Genomic DNA, 18,229 nt, shown 5'->3' with positions numbered 1-18,229 from the left:
GTCCATTTAGCACTGCCACGGCCCCCTCATCCCTCTCCTCCCCACAGTCCTCCTCCTCCTCTATTTTTTCTGTAAAAGACGTGATTGAAGCTTTCTGGCGAGCGCTTGGAGAGTAAGCTGTTTATCTGCGCCTGCTTGAAGTGCTTCCAGGGCTAGAGGAGCGCCGAAAGGTCAGGACGAGTCACAGAGCGAGAGAGAGAGAGCGTCTATGGATGGAGGGAGAGAGAGAGGAGGAACAGTGTAGACATGTCTGGCATTGGGTACACCACCACTGAGCCATTCACATTATTGTTAATCATAAGGTTTAGCATAGGTGTATTATAGTAATGAAGATGTTGACAGACTGGGTTCTGTGAGGTCTGGAAAGATCAAGTTAAGGGTCATAATTGAACCAATGGGAGATGCAACTGGGCATCCATGTTGGCTCAATCAGTAACACTAGAGGCGTATTGCTATTCTGATACAGTAAATGCTCCAAGGAAGAAACCAAAAATACAATCGCAAAACGTTACACTACAGATTTGCTAGGGGAATTAGTTAACCCAAATGACTGTGTTTTATTTGGGGAACTCACAGTGCGGTGCAGCGTTAGTGAGAGGGGTTGGGTTAAATGAGGAAGACACATTTCAGTTGAATGTATTCAGTTGTACAACTGACGAGGTATCCACCTTTCCCTTTCAGGTGGTAGTTCCAGTCGGGCCAGTCCCTCAGTGGCTGTTTCCGTGGAACACTGCCTCTGGCTGTCCCTCTGTCCCTCTGTCCCTCTCTGTGAGGCAGCAGAGGACTGGGGCACAACTTCCACTGAATCCCCCTATTTTCCTGTCCTTCACATTATTCTATCTTCCTCCCTCCTTTCTTTTCTCTCCCTCCCTTTCTCCACACCCCCCTGGTCTTGGAGCGCTTGGTCTCCTGATGGTTGGTACAGTCCAAAGTGAAATCTGACAGCAGCCCACTGGATAGCCTGCCTGTTAAAAGGAGATTCAAAATGCTAGCTTGCTGTGTCGCAGCCTGCTGGATAGCCTGCCTGTTAAAAGGAGAATGAAAATGCTAGCTTGCTGTGTCGCAGCCTGCTGGATAGCCTGCCTGTTAAAAGGAGAATCAAAATGCTAGCTTGCTGTGTTGTCTTTTTATTGAAATCCCATTCTGCGCTGGGCTGACTGGCTGAGTGGGACCTGGAGCAGTGTGCGCAATTATGTTCCTGCAGCAGGCAGCCAAGTATACTGACTGGCTGCTCTGGCGTTGTGTCCCCCCCCTCTTTTAGCTAAAGCTGCACTTTCCTCTCCTTGCCGTACCTTCCCCAGCTCAGCCCAGCTCAGAGTTAGCTTGGTAATGAGGTCCATGGGAGAGTATTTCTCCACCCCAGCAGATTCCCCAGTCCCCTACAGGGAGTAGTAAGTCACGCTAGCTGGTATCCCCAGGCTGGAAAATCCTTGACCCCTGTTCATTGAGATCTATGTTTACAGCTTACTGCCCCAAAGACACACTAGCATTACTTTGCCTGTGTGTGTGTGTGTGTGTGTGCGTGCGTGCGTGCGTGCGTGCGTGCGTGCGTGTGTGTGTCCTAGCCTGCAAGGTGTATTCCACCAACCTGAAATGCTGCCCTTCGCCTTATTCTCCTGTCAGTCCAGTAGCACTCAGTGCTATTAATGAACTTACTCAGAATGGCTTCTGCTCATCCAACTGTGTGTGTGTGTCCCTCCCTTTCGTCATCAATTAAAGTGCTTTTATTTTCTCAGTGTGACCAAGCTGACGGTGAATCTGCATGGGATGCGACGCGCACTCAGAGGCGTAATATTACCAACCTATGAGAGAACTATGTCCAGCAGTAGTCTGTACGTCTTTCAACTCTTCAGTGGCAGTTGAGATGAAGCATCTTATATTGCCCTTACAATCCTAGCAGAGGAATAGTTTAACGTTTTTGAGGTTTGGGCGCTATTATTATCTCAAAACACATGAACTCCGTTATTTCTGGCCTCTCACTTTGTATCGGGGGAACAGTTGGAATGACTGTACATGTTAAAAGTTTTAAAATGGAGATTTCAATGATTTCATGAACCATGCTCTCAATCAGCATATCTGACTGTTCTTGCTCTTCTTCTAAAGTAGCGGCTGGATTTCAAACAAGCAGTCATTTCCTCTCTAGCTTCAGCGGTGACTTAATACAGCATACCCATACTCTTTATTTCATCCATAAACTTCATTAAGGCTTTTCATTTACATTGTGTCTGTTTCCGTGTGTGTGTATGTGATCTTGTGGATGCTCCTGGTCTTTGAGTAACAGCCAGATCCTCAGTGAGGGCTATAGTGGAGGTGAAAATTGCTCACTGTTGTGTTTGAGAGAGCAGAGGGAGAGGGAGAGGGAGAGGGATAGCAAACCAGCCGTTGTGCTGTGCCTGATTGACAGAAATGTTAATTGTGTTCTGGAGCACCTGTGGGACTTCCTTCACTCCCCAACCCCCAACACGTTCCTAGCTCCAGTACAAATACAGAATTACTCCTGTGGTGAGAAGACTCCAACAGTCACGTCTTTCAAGATACCCTCCACATGCTCTAGTCACTTTGGGTTAGCTCTAGCAGACGTGAACAAACACCCTAATGTTGCCAGTCATTGGTAATAAAGATGCTGTGTTGGAGAGGCAGAGGGATGTGAGATTAAGGTACAGCCTGCTGACATTTAAACCTGCTTCTCTCTGCAGTGGAGAAAGGCAGCGCTGAGCTCAGGTAGGTGGAGGAGGAAAAAGCCTCCTGATTGTTGCATTATTAATCAGACTCATTCTTAAACGTGCTGCCAGACCTTCTGGACTGTCTATTTGTTTTATCCACAGCTAATTATTCAATGGAGCTCATTAACATTTTTGAGGAGAAGAGAGAATAGAGGAGAGGAGGAGAGGAAATGAGAGGAGAGTAAGTGACTTCTGGTAGTGAATTTCATTGCTCCTGCTTGCTTTTTCTTTCTCGTCTCTTCCTCACTCTTCCTCACATTTTTCAAATTTCCCTACTATACTCTCCGTTCCTCCTCCTCTCTCCTCTTCTCCTCCTTTTCTCCATAAGGTGTTGTTCTCCTCCTCCTCTCACCTCTTCTCCTCTTTTTCTCCATAGGGTGTTGTTCTCCTCCTCCTCTCTCCTCTTCTCCTCCTTTTCTCCATAGGGTGTTGTTCTCCTCCTCCTCTCACCTATTCTCCTCCTTTTCTCCATAGGGTGTTGTTCTCCTCCTCCTCTCTCCTCTTCTCCTCCTTTTCTCCATAGGGTGTTGTTCTCCTCCTCCTCTCACCTATTCTCCTCCTTTTCTCCATAGGGTGTTGTTCTCCTCCTCCTCTCTCCTCTTCTCCTCCTTTTCTCCATAGGGTGTTGTTCTCCTCCTCCTCTCACCTATTCTCCTCCTTTTCTCCATAGGGTGTTGTTCTCCTCCTTTTCTCCATAGGGTGTTGTTCTCCTCCTTTTCTCCTTTTCTCCATAGGGTGTTGTTCTCCTCCTCCTCTCTCCTCTTCTCCTCCTTTTCTCCATAGGGTGTTGTTCTCCTCCTCCTCTCACATATTCTCCTCCTTTTCTCCATAGGGTGTTGTTCTCCTCCTCCTCTCACCTATTCTCCTTCTTTTCTCCATAGGGTGTTGTTCTCCTCCTCCTCTCACCTCTTCTCCTCCTTTTCTCCATAGGGTGTTGTTCTCCTCCTCCTCTCACCTATTCTCCTCCTTTTCTCCATAGGGTGTTGTTCTCCTCCTCCTCTCTCCTCTTCTCCTCCTTTTCTCCATAGGGTGTTGTTCTCCTCCTCCTCTCACCCATTCTCCTCCTTTTCTCCATAGGGTGTTGTTCTCCTCCTCCTCTCTCCTCTTCTCCTCCTTTTCTCCATAGGGTGTTGTTCTCCTCCTCCTCTCTCCTCTTCTCCTCCTTTTCTCCATAGGGTGTTGTTCTCCTCCTCCTCTCACCTATTCTCCTCCTTTTCTCCATAGGGTGTTGTTCTCCTCCTCCTCTCACCTATTCTCCTCCTTTTCTCCATATGGTGTTGTTCTCCTCCTCCTCTCTCCTCTTCTCCTCCTTTTCTCCATAGGGTGTTGTTCTCCTCCTCCTCTCACCTATTCTCCTCCTTTTCTCCATAGGGTGTTGTTCTCCTCCTCCTCTCTCCTCTTCTCCTCCTTTTCTCCATAGGGTGTTGTTCTCCTCCTCCTCTCACCTCTTCTCCTTTTCTCCATAGGGTGTTGTTCTCCTCCTCATCTCTCCTCTTCTCCTCCTTTTCTCCATAGGGTGTTGTTCTCCTCCTCCTCTCTCCTCTCTCCTCTTCTCCTCCTTTTCTCCATAGGGTGTTGTTCTCCTCCTCTCTCCTCTTCTCCTCCTTTTCTCCATAGGGTGTTGTTCTCCTCCTCCTCTCACCTCTTCTCCTCCTTTTCTCCATAGGGTGTTGTTCTCCTCCTCCTCTCTCCTCTTCTCCTCCTTTTCTCCATAGGGTGTTGTTCTCCTCCTCCTCTCTCCTATTCTCCTCCTTTTCTCCATAGGGTGTTGTTCTCCTCCTCCTCTCTCCTCTTCTCCTCCTTTTCTCCATAGGGTGTTGTTCTCCTCCTCCTCTCTCCTCTTCTCCTCCTTTTCTCCCTAGGGTGTTGTTCTCCTCCTCCTCTCTCCTCTTCTCCTCCTTTTCTCCATAGGGTGTTGTTCTCCTCCTCCTCTCTCCTATTCTCCTCCTTTTCTCCATAGGGTGTTGTTCTCCTCCTCCTCTCACCTATTCTCCTCCTTTTCTCCATAGGGTGTTGTTCTCCTCCTCCTCTCTCCTCTTCTCCTCCTTTTCTCCATAGGGTGTTGTTCTCCTCCTCCTCTCTCCTCTTCTCCTCCTTTTCTTCATAGGGTGTTGTTGTCCTCCTCCTCTCTCCTCTCTCCTCTTCTCCTCCTTTTCTCCATAGGGTGTTGTTCTCCTCCTCCTCTCTCCTCTTCTCCTCCTTTTCTCCATAGGGTGTTGTTCTCCTCCTCCTCTCTCCTCTTCTCCTCCTTTTCTCCATAGGGTGTTGTTCTCCTCCTCCTCTCACCTATTCTCCTCCTTTTCTCCATAGGGTGTTGTTCTCCTCCTCCTCTCACCTCTTCTCCTCCTTTTCTCCATAGGGTGTTGTTCTCCTCCTCCTCTCTCCTCTTCTCCTCCTTTTCTCCATAGGGTGTTGTTCTCCTCCTCTCTCCTCTTCTCCTCCTTTTCTCCATAGGGTGTTGTTCTCCTCCTCCTCTCACCTCTTCTCCTCCTTTTCTCCATAGGGTGTTGTTCTCCTCCTCCTCTCTTCTCTTCTCCTCCTTTTCTCCATAGGGTGTTGTTCTCCTCCTCCTCTCTCCTATTCTCCTCCTTTTCTCCATAGGGTGTTGTTCTCCTCCTCCTCTCTCCTCTTCTCCTCCTTTTCTCCATAGGGTGTTGTTCTCCTCCTCCTCTCACCTATTCTCCTCCTTTTCTCCATAGGGTGTTGTTCTCCTCCTCCTCTCTCTTCTTCTCCTCCTTTTCTCCATAGGATGTTGTTCTCCTCCTCCTCTCTCCTATTCTCCTCCTTTTCTCCATAGGGTGTTGTTCTCCTCCTCCTCTCTCTTCTTCTCCTCCTTTTCTCCATAGGGTGTTGTTCTCCTCCTCCTCTCTCCTATTCTCCTCCTTTTCTCCATAGGGTGTTGTTCTCCTCCTCCTCTCTCCTCTCTCCTCTTCTCCTCCTTTTCTCCATAGGGTGTTGTTCTCCTCCTCTCTCCTCTTCTCCTCCTTTTCTCCATAGGGTGTTGTTCTCCTCCTCCTCTCACCTCTTCTCCTCCTTTTCTCCATAGGGTGTTGTTCTCCTCCTCCTCTCTCCTCTTCTCCTCCTTTTCTCCATAGGGTGTTGTTCTCCTCCTCCTCTCTCCTATTCTCCTCCTTTTCTCCATAGGGTGTTGTCCTCCTCCTCCTCTCTCCTCTTCTCCTCCTTTTCTCCATAGGGTGTTGTTCTCCTCCTCCTCTCTTCTCTTCTCCTCCTTTTCTCCATAGGGTGTTGTTCTCCTCCTCCTCTCACCTATTCTCCTCCTTTTCTCCATAGGGTGTTGTTCTCCTCCTCCTCTCTCCTCTTCTCCTCCTTTTCTCCATAGGGTGTTGTTCTCCTCCTCCTCTCTCCTATTCTCCTCCTTTTCTCCATAGGGTGTTGTTCTCCTCCTCCTCTCTCCTCTTCTCCTCCTTTTCTCCATAGGGTGTTGTTCTCCTCCTCCTCTCACCTATTCTCCTCATTTTTCTCCATCGGTGCTGTCCTCCCCCTCCTTTCTCTTGCTCTCTCTATTAATCTCTTGTGATCTTCATCTACATGGGGATGTGGAGAGGGCTGCTCAGTATGCATGCCCTCACCACCACTGTCCTCCTACAGACGCACACACACCACACTGCCACCCACTCAAACATGATGTGACAATTGCAGCCCTTGCCTGGTGCTTGGCATGCCCCCTCCCCAGCCAACATCCCTCACACACACACACACAAAGCCCTTGGCTGGGAGAGGAGATGGGTATGAGGGGAAGGGTGAGCTTGCTGAGGGGGCTTCGTCAAGGTTCACTGGGGCTGTAAACGACGCTAAAGTGCCACCGGTGCAACAGCCAAAAGCCCCCTTCTGGAAACGTGTGCCCAATGTGGTTATATACATTAGGGCTGGAGCCTGGCCACCCTACTCTTCCACCATCTTCCCCCATCAGCCCTCTGAGGACAGGGGACAAGACTCTTTATGCCCCCTCCCCCCTCTTATATCCTACACATGTTTTCCTCTGGTGTGGTGGAGGCTGAGCAGAGCGGTGTGTTGTTCGGATGTTATTTTAGTGTTAGTGCTGCAGTGAGATTTCAGCCCTGTCTCCTTTCGTCCCGGGAACAGGGTGACACACTCACTAATAGAATATTCTCTCTTCCAAGCCATGCCGCTGGAGCCACTCTCTGTGTATGTTTGCCTGTGTATGTGAGTGTGGTTGGGCGAACGGGTGGATGGAAATGTTGTTTATTCAGTTTATGCAAAGCAATTATGTTGACTTAATTGGGTTTGTTTACGTGGAGTGTGTTACTGTTCTACATGACGACCAGCTCATCTAGTGCTCTCTCTCTCTCTCTCTCTCTCTCTCTCTCTCTCTCTCTCTCTCTCTCTCTCTCTCTCTCTCTCTCTCGCTCTCTCGCTCTCTCGCTCTCTCGCTCTCTCGCTCTCTCGCTCACCTTGGATATTTACAATATTAAAATATTAAGAATCAAAATTGTCAACGGGACAACAGTAACAACAATAACCAAGGGTCAAAATAACCACACAATAACAACAAGCATAGAGGACATTTACAGGTTGGTTGGTCTGTCAGACACTGTCCCTCATCTTATGGCAGGCAGCAATGTATTGCACGGAAAGCCTATCCTCATCATAGAGATCATTGAAATCTTGAAAAAAGGTTTCAAATTTTGGGAGATTACCCTCTCTGTTTTATATTTTTTTAAACATTTTGTCAGGAAATCTGACTCTCTCTCTCTCTCTCTCTCTCTCTCTCTCTCTCTCTCTCTCTCTCTCTCTCTCTCTCTCTCTCTCTCTCTCTCTCTCTCTCTCTCTCTCTCTCTCTCTCTCTCTCTCTCTCTCTCTCTCTCTCTCTCACTCTCTCTCTCTCTCTCTCTCTCTCTCTCTCTCTCTCTCTCTCTCTCTCTCTCTCTCTCTCTCTCTCTCTCTCTCTCTCTCTCTCTCTCTCTCTCTCTCTCTCTCTCTCTCTCTCTCTCTCTCTCTCTCTCTCTCTCTCTCTCTCTCTCTCTTTCTCACTCTCTCTCACTTTCTCTCTCTTGCTCTCTCCCTGTCTCACCACACACACGGAGAAGAACAGAGAACAGTGGAATCTCTATATACTGATTCAGGATGGAAGACAGTGTACCGTTTGTTTGGTTCATGTAAATATACTTAAATTAGTTGTCCTGTTCTACACACATTCACCTAAGAGTATACTTTTGAAAATGTTGCTCTTCCTCTATTGGTTTACCCACCTTGGGTGTTGTAACCCTAATGTATAATGAAGCAGAGGACGGTGTGGGCTAATTTACCAGTTTAACCTTCCTGTGGGTTAAATCAATCCACACCACAGGAGGTTGGTGACACCTTAATTGGGGAGGACGGGCTTGTGTCTGGAGCAGAATTAGTGGAATGGTATCAAATACATCAAACACATGGATTTCATTCTGTTTGCAGCCATTATTATGAGCCATCCTCCCCTCAGCAGCCTCCACGGATCCACACACTTTCATCTACCATTGTCCTAATCAGCCCTGCTGGTCTGTAGAGGATGTCCCACTGTACAAGAGGAGCATCAACCAATCAATAAAACTCAATGGTTTTTTTCTGTTAAGGATTACTTCTGATTACACTTGTACCGTAAGAGAAGCACACAGTGATGACTTGTTTTATATTGCACTGTACACACACACACACACACACACACACACACACACACACACACACACACACACACACACACACACACACACACACACACACACACACACACACACACACACACACACACACACACACACACACACACACACACACACACACACACTCATTTGCTATGCTATGAGGGTCTGTCTTTTATCTTTTTGTAACGCTGGGAAAAGCTTTTCATTGAATAACATCAGATAAGGATGACAAGCTGAAAGAAGGGAATAGAACTAGACATAAGAAGCTGAAAGAAGGGAATAGAACTAGACATAAGAAGCTGAAAGAAGGGAATAGAACTAGACATAAGAAGCTGAAAGAAGGGAATAGAACTAGACATAAGAAGCTGAAAGAAGGGAATAGAACTAGACATAAGAAGCTGAAAGAAGGGAATAGAACTAGACATAAGAAGCTGAAAGAAGGGAATAGAACTAGACATAAGAAGCTGAAAGAAGGGAATAGAACTAGACATAAGAAGCTGAAAGAAGGGAATAGAACTAGACATAAGAAGCTGAAAGAAGGGAATAGAACTAGACATAAGAAGCTGAAAGAAGGGAATAGAACTAGACATAAGAAGCTGAAAGAAGGGAATAGAACTAGACATAAGAAGCTGAAAGAAGGGAATAGAACTAGACATAAGAAGCTGAAAGAAGGGAATAGAACTAGACATAAGAAGCTGAAAGAAGGGAATAGAACTAGACATAAGAAGCTGAAAGAAGGGAATAGAACTAGACATAAGAAGCTGAAAGAAGGGAATAGAACTAGACATAAGAAGCTGAAAGAAGGGAATAGAACTAGACATAAGAAGCTGAAAGAAGGGAATAGAACTAGACATAAGAAGCTGAAAGAAGGGAATAGAACTAGACATAAGAAGCTGAAAGAAGGGAATAGAACTAGACATAAGAAGCTGAAAGAAGGGAATAGAACTAGACATAAGAAGCTGAAAGAAGGGAATAGAACTAGACATAAGAAGCTGAAAGAAGGGAATAGAACTAGACATAAGAAGCTGAAAGAAGGGAATAGAACTAGACATAAGAAGCTGAAAGAAGGGAATAGAACTAGACATAAGAAGCTGAAAGAAGGGAATAGAACTAGACATAAGAAGTATCCTTAACCTTTCAATCGCTCTATTGTACCAATAAAACATTTTTTTATCAATATTTTTGGTGAATAATGTCATCTCACCTTTGGCTTTGTGGAAGAAAGATAAATCCCTTTCAGACAAAACCTTTACTTTTATGAGTAAATATCACAAATGACAATGTACGGTACAGCAGCTGTACTTTCTGCCTGTTTGCTGAGTGGTGTTACCATAAAATATGTCCCCTCTTTCTGTGCTGATAGTATGGAGCTCACCGTATTTGGTCCTCCACTGTTTTCCGCAGGTTCCCAGATGGCCCCCCAGACTCCTGGCAACATGTTGGATGTTCCCCACCCCCCCTTGACCCAGTCTCCCATGCCTCAGGAAAGGGGTAAGTCTGACCACTAAGTAAGTGTGTACATGTATGTGTGTGTGTTCTTGTGTGTCTGTGGGTGTGTACATACGTATGTGTGTGTGTGCTTGTGTGTCTGTGGGTGTGTACATACGTATGTGTGTGTGTGTGTGTGTGTGTGTGTGTGTGTGTGTGTGTGTGTGTGTGTGTGTGTGTGTGTGTGTGTGTGTGTGTGTGTGTGTGTGTGTGTGTGTGTGTGTGTGTGTGTGTGTGTGTGTGTGTGTGTGTGTGTGTGTGTGTGTGTGTGTGCTTGCTAGTATGTGTTAGTGTTCTTGTGTGTCTGTGGGTGTGTACATACGTATGTGTGTGTGTGCTTGCTAGTATGTGTTAGTGTTCTTGGGTATTGTGTGGTAATTGCAGATTAATGCCCACCTGTGTGTTGAGCAAAGCTGTAGATCTGGGCTGAGTGGAGCCGTAGCGGATGGGCCTGGGGACAGCTAGTAACAGTTAAGCTTCTCAGCGCGTGTGTGTGTGTGTGTGTGTGTGTGTGTGTGTGTGTGTGTGTGTGTGTGTGTGTGTGTGTGTGTGTGTGTGTGTGTGTGTGTGTGTGTGTGTGTGTGTGTGTGTGTGTGTGTGTGTGTGTGTGTGAGAAGGCATTGGCCTCCTTCTCAGTAATGCTGGCATTGTTTCCCACTGAGGGACAAAACCAGGATGTGACACCATGTCCAGAGGTACAGGGTGTTCTATACCTGGGCTATTACCAGTTATAGGGGTTGGCATTGTGTACTGGGAGGTGTACACACAGACACACACACACACACACACACACACGCACACACTCCTTAGAGGGGGTCATGTCAGGCTAAACTTATATTCTACACAGTTCCCATTGCCCCTCCTGTCCCCACCATGCATGTTCTGATCCAATTAATGGGCTGATTGCTCAGTAGGTACCGAACAAACACCCCACCAGCAGGTTCCCAGGGAGGGGCTGGTGGAGAGGTGATTTATTACTGGATTAGTGGTCAGCTCAGGTCATGGAAACGTGGTTAAACCTTAACTGTTATGATCTGGCAATCAGTAAACCCTATGTTCTAAATGAGGTATCTGTGAAAGTGGATCTACTTACGACTTGCAGAGGTGATTATTTCTCATATGCAGCGTTAGTTATTGCTGTGATATCAGAGGCTGACGAAATACTATATATTACATACAATGAATGGTCGCTGATTAAGGCTTCCACTGAACATCTTTCTACATCGGCCATGAGTTGCAATGAGTTCAGGGGAAAAGTTCATCTCTTAAATGGGGCAAATCACATTCAATCTTAGTGATTACTACCATAGAACTACCCAGTGTAAAACAACACTGTCCCTGTAGGTGTGTTTAAAAACAGGATGATGAGTAGTCCCATGCTCCTCTATAGCTCACCAAGGACCAGTTAACATCTGAGAGGGAGAGAGAGAGAGGGAGAGAGGGGGGGTGGAGAGAGCGAGAGAGAGAGAGAGCGAGAGAGAGAGGGGGGGTGAGTGAGAGAGAGAGGGGGGGAGAGAGAGAGAGAGAGGGGGGGGTGGAGAGAGAGAGAGAGAGAGAGAGAGAGAGAGAGAGAGAGAGAGAGAGAGAGAGAGAGAGAGAGAGAGAGAGAGAGAGAGAGAGAGAAGGGAGCTATGCACAGCTGTTACACTTATTTTACATAAAACATAACATTTAAATAAATGTAATGCTCTGCTCCATGTGACCCAGCAAGTACAGTGGTTAACATAATACTGTTTAGAATATGTGATTAAATCCCATGGTTCAAGTGCCTGCTCCTAAGAGCATTTCTCATTTCCATAAATCCCGCTGAATGTCCCTTTTCTCCCTCCACTGTCTGTCTATCCACCTCTGTCTGTTGTTGTTGTCCAGCTAAGAGCCTCTACTTTCTCTGCCAGCCTGCCTCTCTGATTCGCTGCCTGCCTGCTTAGCTGGGGAGGGAGGGTGGAGGGGGAGGGTGGAGGGGGAAAAAAATCCTTGAATGCGTTATTTGCTTTTAGCAACTGTCTGCACAATGTGCCTCTTTCCATCCATTTTCCAGGCAATTTAGAATGCAGTATTACAGTGTTTTCAGAATCCTTTACGATAATGGAAGTTAAACATTACAATAATGTTCCCCTTAAACCCATGTTCCCAGCCCAAGCACTTTCAGGCCTCTCCTCCCTCCCTCTCTCCCTTCTACAGCCTCCTCACACGCTCTCTTGCTCTCTCAGCAGAATATGCCGACATGGAGCGAGACAACTGTTGTTTCCATCTCTGGCCTGCCTTAATAACCCCACTCAGTAAAGAGCTGGACTGTATCCCTGTACAGCGTGTGTGTGTGTGTGTGTGTGTGTGTGTGTGTGTGTGTGTGTGTGTGTGTGTGTGTGTGTGTGTGTGTGTGTGTGTGTGTGTGTGTGTGTGTGTGTGTGTGTGTGTGTGTGTGTGTGTGTGTGTGTGTGTGTGTGTGTGTGTGTGTGTGTGTGTGTGTGTGCGTGCGTCAGCCGAGCCCACCACAGCACAGCCGATCCATTTAAAGGCAATCCAGAATATTAGAGAGGAGAAGGACTCTATCTCTTCTGATTGGCTACAGTGCCAGTGACCTTTACCATTTGAGGCAGATTGGAGACCTTTTCTCTGGCTTCACTCTCAGGTTGAGACTGTAATGAAATGGGTTGCAGTGAAGCCCTGTGAGGATCCCTTCAAATGTCAATTTGAATGGTGGAGGGAAGCCGAGCTGAGATCCTTTTTCATGAATTGAGAGCTCACGGTTCGGAACAGCTTAGAATTACACAGCAGTCATGGTTAAATCACTGTTTTATTCTCCCAAGTGCAGTGTATGTGCATTTTCTACACATATGTATACACACACATCACACACACATACACACGCACATTACACACACATACACACACAAAAGCAGAAAGCGCAGTCGATTTTGTGTGTGTGTGTGTGTGTGTGTGTGTGTGTGTGTGTGTGTGTGTGTGTGTGTGTGTGTGTGTGTGTGTGTGTGTGTGTGTGTGTGTGTGTGTGTGTGTGTGTGTGTGTGTGTGTGTGTGTGTGTGTGTGTGTGTGTCTGCATTAGTTGATCCCCCCCGGCCTCCATGTCGCCCAGTCCTGTCTAAATACAGTGTATAAGATCATATGGCCTTACTTGCACATAATGCACTGCCAGCTTGCCATACTAGCAATCTGATGTCTATCTTCGAATAACAGGACCTGAAGACATTATAGAGGATTATAGTATTGTCAGAATCACCCCTGTACAACCGAACATCCGTGTTCGTCCTTCAAAGGAGACAACCATCATGTTTGTCTGGTTTTCAGTAGCAGCATTAGAGGGAGGTTAGGAGAGAGCAGCTGGGTATATTTCCTGCATAAAGAGTGGATATTTACCTGCGTGTGTGTGTGTATATATGCATAGGCAGCAGAAATCATTAGCACAGTGTGTTTACAGTTCTCTCTCCCCTCTCTCTCTCTGTGTGTTCCAGGCTTTATGTCCAACATGCAGAGAAACCAGTCTGGCTCCCAGTTTGCACCACCACCTCAGTCGGGGCCCTCCATGTCCCCTCACCCCTCTCCTGGTCCTGGGGGACAGATGTACCCAGGGATGGGGCCCTACCCCCATGGTGGCTCCAGTGGCCCCTATGGGCCCCAGGGATCCCAGGCAAACCAGTATGGACCCCAAGGTAGGAACACTACGTCGGTTGTTCCATTATACTGATCTACGTTTAGTTAGTTAGTATCTCAGGTCATGGCTCATTAGTAAGCAGTTATCTGAATGGTTCCACCTGCTGAGGAATGGCATTAGTATGTCCATGTTGAACCATCACTACTTGGCCGCCATATATTATTCTCTCATAAGATTGTTATTTGAGGATAGTATTGAGCTGGTTTCCTCTCTCTCTCTCTCTCTCTCTCTCTCTCTCTCTCTCTCTCTCGCTCTCGCTCTCGCTCTCGCTCTCGCTCTCTCTCTCTCTCTCTCCCCCCCCTCTCACTCTCTCACTATGGGATTAGAGCCAAGGCTTTGTCAGAATATTCATGAAGGACTTGAACTCTAGACCCTACTCCTGCCTATTTCATTATAGGATTTAAGGCAGATTGAGGTGGTGGACCAGACTGATAAAACATGTTTTCTGAGCACAATGATGATGACGTTCAAACCCATTACTGGGGTCAGTGTTTTTAAATTGGCCTCAGAAAAGGGTTGGAGAGTTTCAACTGCCCATTAATGTCATTAAAACCAATGTTGTCATGTTGTGACCTGTGGTAGAGTAGTGGGGAACAATAGAGAGGACGCTGCTAATCTGAGGGTGCAGTTCAATCAAACTCGATTTGCAGTATTCGTGCAGTAGTATTTTTTCCCCGGGATCAAATTAAATCAGAGAACGCTTTGAATAAAAAGCCATAGTCTGTGGTCACTCTATTTTACTGTACATTGTAAATTGTAGTGTGAATTATATCTATTTTAAACCAGTAACCTGTCATATATGCTGGCTACATGTTCCCCAGTCAAAAAGTCTTCTAAACATCCCAGTCCATTTCAGCACCCGTGGGAAAAATAGTCAGAATAGATCTTTGCAATTAAACTGGCTTTTAGTGTTGAGTGTTCTGGAACACGGCTTCAGAAAGCAGCAGTCAGTCCCATATGTTTGCATCCGCTCTTGTGTTTCGTTCCCCTGGATGTGCACCAAAGGAAACATTGGAGTATTAGTAATGTGTGTTTTAATGTGTCGTCGTGAGGAAAGCACCATTCATGTGTGTGTTTTTCTAATATTGCTGAGACCTTCCCATTAGTTCATGTTGATTAATATCTCTAAAGCATATGGTATTTGGTGTCTCTCCACCCACTCTTATCTGCTAATGTGACTTAGCTGGGATGACAGCCAGTGGCTGAGGCAGAGCAGAACAGTAATATAAAAAGTCTGGAGTTAGATGAGCATGAAACGCTGCACAGCTGACAGGAGGGGAATTCAGGGAGAACAAGCCAAATTCTCCGCCTCCATGCACACACATACACGCACGCACACATGCACATACACATACCCTTTCTCACTGTCTTTCTCTCTTCTCCCCTCTCACACATACACTCAACACACAAACACACAATGTTGGAGTGGCTCCATGGAGCCCCCAGGCGGTTGGAGTGCTCTTACGGCGGGGCTGTGGGGTGGACTCTGAGCTCTGGTTTTGAAAGGTTTAGTTCAGGCTGGTCTGCTCAGACTGGTCTATCTTGGCTGGGGCTTGGGCCGAGGTGAACAGGCCAGGCAGCTGCTGCTCATTGTTTTTAATGAGGGCTCCATCTGCTTCCCGTCTCCCCCCGCGCCACAAAATTACTAGCCCATTAAACCGACATGGAAACACACTCCAAGTTCCTGATCCCTGCACTCTGTTATTCTTGGCCTGTCTTGGCACTGCTAGGAGATCCAAGCCCCAGGCTGTGAACAACTGAACACACATCAGTGTGTATGTGTGTGTCCTTCAGCCATAGACACTCTCTTTCTGCTCTCTCTCTCTCTCTCTCTCTCTCTCTCTCTCTCTCTCCCCCCCTCTCTCTCTCTCAGCTTACCTCACTCGCCTCTCACACACTGACACAGTGAGCTTGTACTCTGGCTAAGAACATGAATACGGTCTCGTGTTTCATTGTGTAACTTAAAGGCTACAGCATTCCTCTTTTAACAAGGGAAAATGATATTACAACCTACAGCTCAGCACAAGGAAATCTGCTGCCTCACCAGCTAATAACAAACGTTTCCACAACTTTAGAGAACGTTCTCTTAAGTCTCGTTAGGTCATTAACTAATGGTATTGTGATGTGCAAGGAACGTTTCTAAGAGACCATTCCCTTAATGTCAAATAGAACTTAACCAGAACATGGTTGCGATGTTCTCAGAATTCAATGTCCTAGACATGTTTCATGGGAACATTGCAGGAACATTTTTGTATATCAGCTATCAGCTGTCACCTGATGGTCCCAAAGAAACGTTCTCCCAAAATGAAACAGTTTATTACACATCACAGCTTGTTAGTGTTCCCGGTTGGTGAACCACTGATTCATTCATAGTTCTTTGTCTGTTGGCAAGGTTAGATATACTCACACACAGTGCTTTTAACATAGTATTTTCAACTTACATTTTTGACACAGATGATTACATTGTGAATGTTCATTTATACAATTATTATTATTCAAAATGATCTCCACTGGGATTTGAACTCACAAACACTTGGTTCACTGTATTCATATTGTATTGGTTCACTTTGTTCATCTTCCTGCTACGACACCATGTCCGTGTCAGATACAGGTATGAGTTCATCTGACTGTTCTCAACATTGATTTGATTGACTTATTTCAGCAAGGGCTTTCTGTATAATTGTCTACTGTTGGTGGGCAGGTTAACCTGTTTTAATTATACTCCTGAATTAGTATGATCCATAAAATATTTTTATTGAGTGTACTTTTAACAAATCAAATCAAATTGTATTAGTCACATGCGTCAAATACTACAGGTGTAGACCTTACAGTGAAATGCTTACTTACGGCCCCTAACCAACAAAGAGCAGCAGTAAAATAACAATAGCGAGACTATATATAGGTGGGTACCGGTACAGAGTCAATGTGCGTGGTTACCAGTTAGTTGTAATATATAAATGTAGGTATTAAAGTGACTATGCATAGATGATAACAACAGAGTAGCAGTGGTGTAGGGAGGGGGGGGGGGTACGTAAATAGTCTGGGTAGCCAGTCTTATGGCTGGGGGGTAGAAGCTGTTTAGAAGCCTCTTGGACCTAGACTTGGTACTCCGGTGCCACTTGCCGTGCGGTAGCAGAGAGAACAGTCTATGACTAGGGTGGTTGGAGTCTTTGACCATTTTTAGGGCCCTCCTCTGACACGGCCTGGTATAGAGCTGGTATAGAGCTCCCGAGTGGTGCAGTGGTCTAAGAAACTGCATCTCAGTGCAAGAGGCATCACTGCAGTACCTGGTTTGATTCCAGGCTGCATCACATCCAGCTGTGATAACCTCACACTCAACGTCAACAAAACTAAGGAGATGATTGTGGACTTCAGGAAACAGCAGAGGGAACACCCCCCTATCCACATCGATGGAACAGTAGTGGAGAGGGTAGCTAGTTTTAAGTTCCTCGGCATACACATCACAGACAAACTGAATTGGTCCACTCACACTGACAGTGTCGTGAAGAAGGCGCAGCAGCGCCTATTCAACCTCAGGAGGCTGAAGAAATTCGGCTTGTCACCAAAAGCACTCACAAACTTCTACAGATGCACAATCGAGAGCATCCTGGCGGGCTGTATCACCGCCTGGTACGGCAACTGCTCCGCCCTCAACCGTAAGGCTCTCCAGAGGGTAGTGAGGACTGCACAACGCATCACCGGGGGCAAACTACCTGCCCTCCAGGACACCTACACCACCCGTTGTTACAGGAAGGCCATAAAGATCATCAAGGACATCAACCACCCGAACCACTGCCTGTTCACCCCGCTATCATCCAGAAGGCGAGGTCAGTACAGGTGCATCAAAGCTGGGACCGAGAGACTGAAAAACAGCTTCTATCTCAAGGCCATCAGACTGTTAAATAGCCACCACTAACATTGAGTGGCTGCTGCCAACACACTGTCATTGACACTGACCCAACTCCAGCCATTTTAATAATGGGAATTGATGGGAAATGATGTAAATATATCACTAGCCACTTTAAACAATGCTACCTTATATAATGTTACTTACCCTACATTATTCATCTCATATGCATATGTATATACTGTACTCTACAACATCGACTGCATCCTTATGTAACACATGTATCACTAGCCACTTTAACTATGCCACTTTGTTTACTTTGTCTACACACTCATCTCATATGTATATACTGTACTCGATACCATCTACTGTATGCTGCTCTGTACCATCACTCATTCATATATCCTTATGTACATGTTCCTTATCCCCTTACACTGTGTATAAGACAGTAGTTTTGGAATTGTTAGTTAGATTACTTGTTGGTTATCACTGCATTGTCGGAACTAGAAGCACAAGCATTTCGCTACACTCGCATTAACATCTGCTAACCATGTGTATGTGACAAATAAAATTTGATTTCATTTGATTTGATATGATTTTGATTTGGAGTCACATAGGGCGGTGCACAATTGGCCCAGTGCCGCGTCTGGGTTTTGCCGGGTAGGGTTTTTGCTGGGTTTTGCTAGAGTTTCTGGGATAATGGTGTTGATTTGAGCCATGACCAGCCTTTTAAAGCACTTCATGGCTACCGACGTGAGTACTACGGGGCAGTAGTCATTTAGGCAAGTTACGTTCGCTTTCTTGGGCACAGGGACTATGGTGGTCTACTTAAAACATAGGTAT

At 46.2% G+C, this 18,229-nt stretch overlaps 1 protein-coding gene across 1 annotated transcript in view; it reads left to right on the top strand.

Moving 5' to 3' along the window:
• LOC124001207 (AT-rich interactive domain-containing protein 1B-like) overlaps positions 1 to 18,229 on the top strand; it is a 350,643-nt gene that overhangs the window by 251,868 nt on the left and 80,546 nt on the right. The window contains 2 exon segments of the mRNA XM_046307830.1: positions 9,788 to 9,874; positions 13,340 to 13,537. Coding sequence (XP_046163786.1) covers positions 9,788 to 9,874; positions 13,340 to 13,537 — 285 coding nt within the window.

The sequence above is a fragment of the Oncorhynchus gorbuscha genome, linkage group LG17 (assembly GCF_021184085.1).
Source record: "Oncorhynchus gorbuscha isolate QuinsamMale2020 ecotype Even-year linkage group LG17, OgorEven_v1.0, whole genome shotgun sequence".
NCBI lineage: Eukaryota > Metazoa > Chordata > Actinopteri > Salmoniformes > Salmonidae > Oncorhynchus > Oncorhynchus gorbuscha.
Note: the sequence above shows the minus strand (reverse complement) of the source record. Positions and strands in the feature narration are given on the sequence as shown.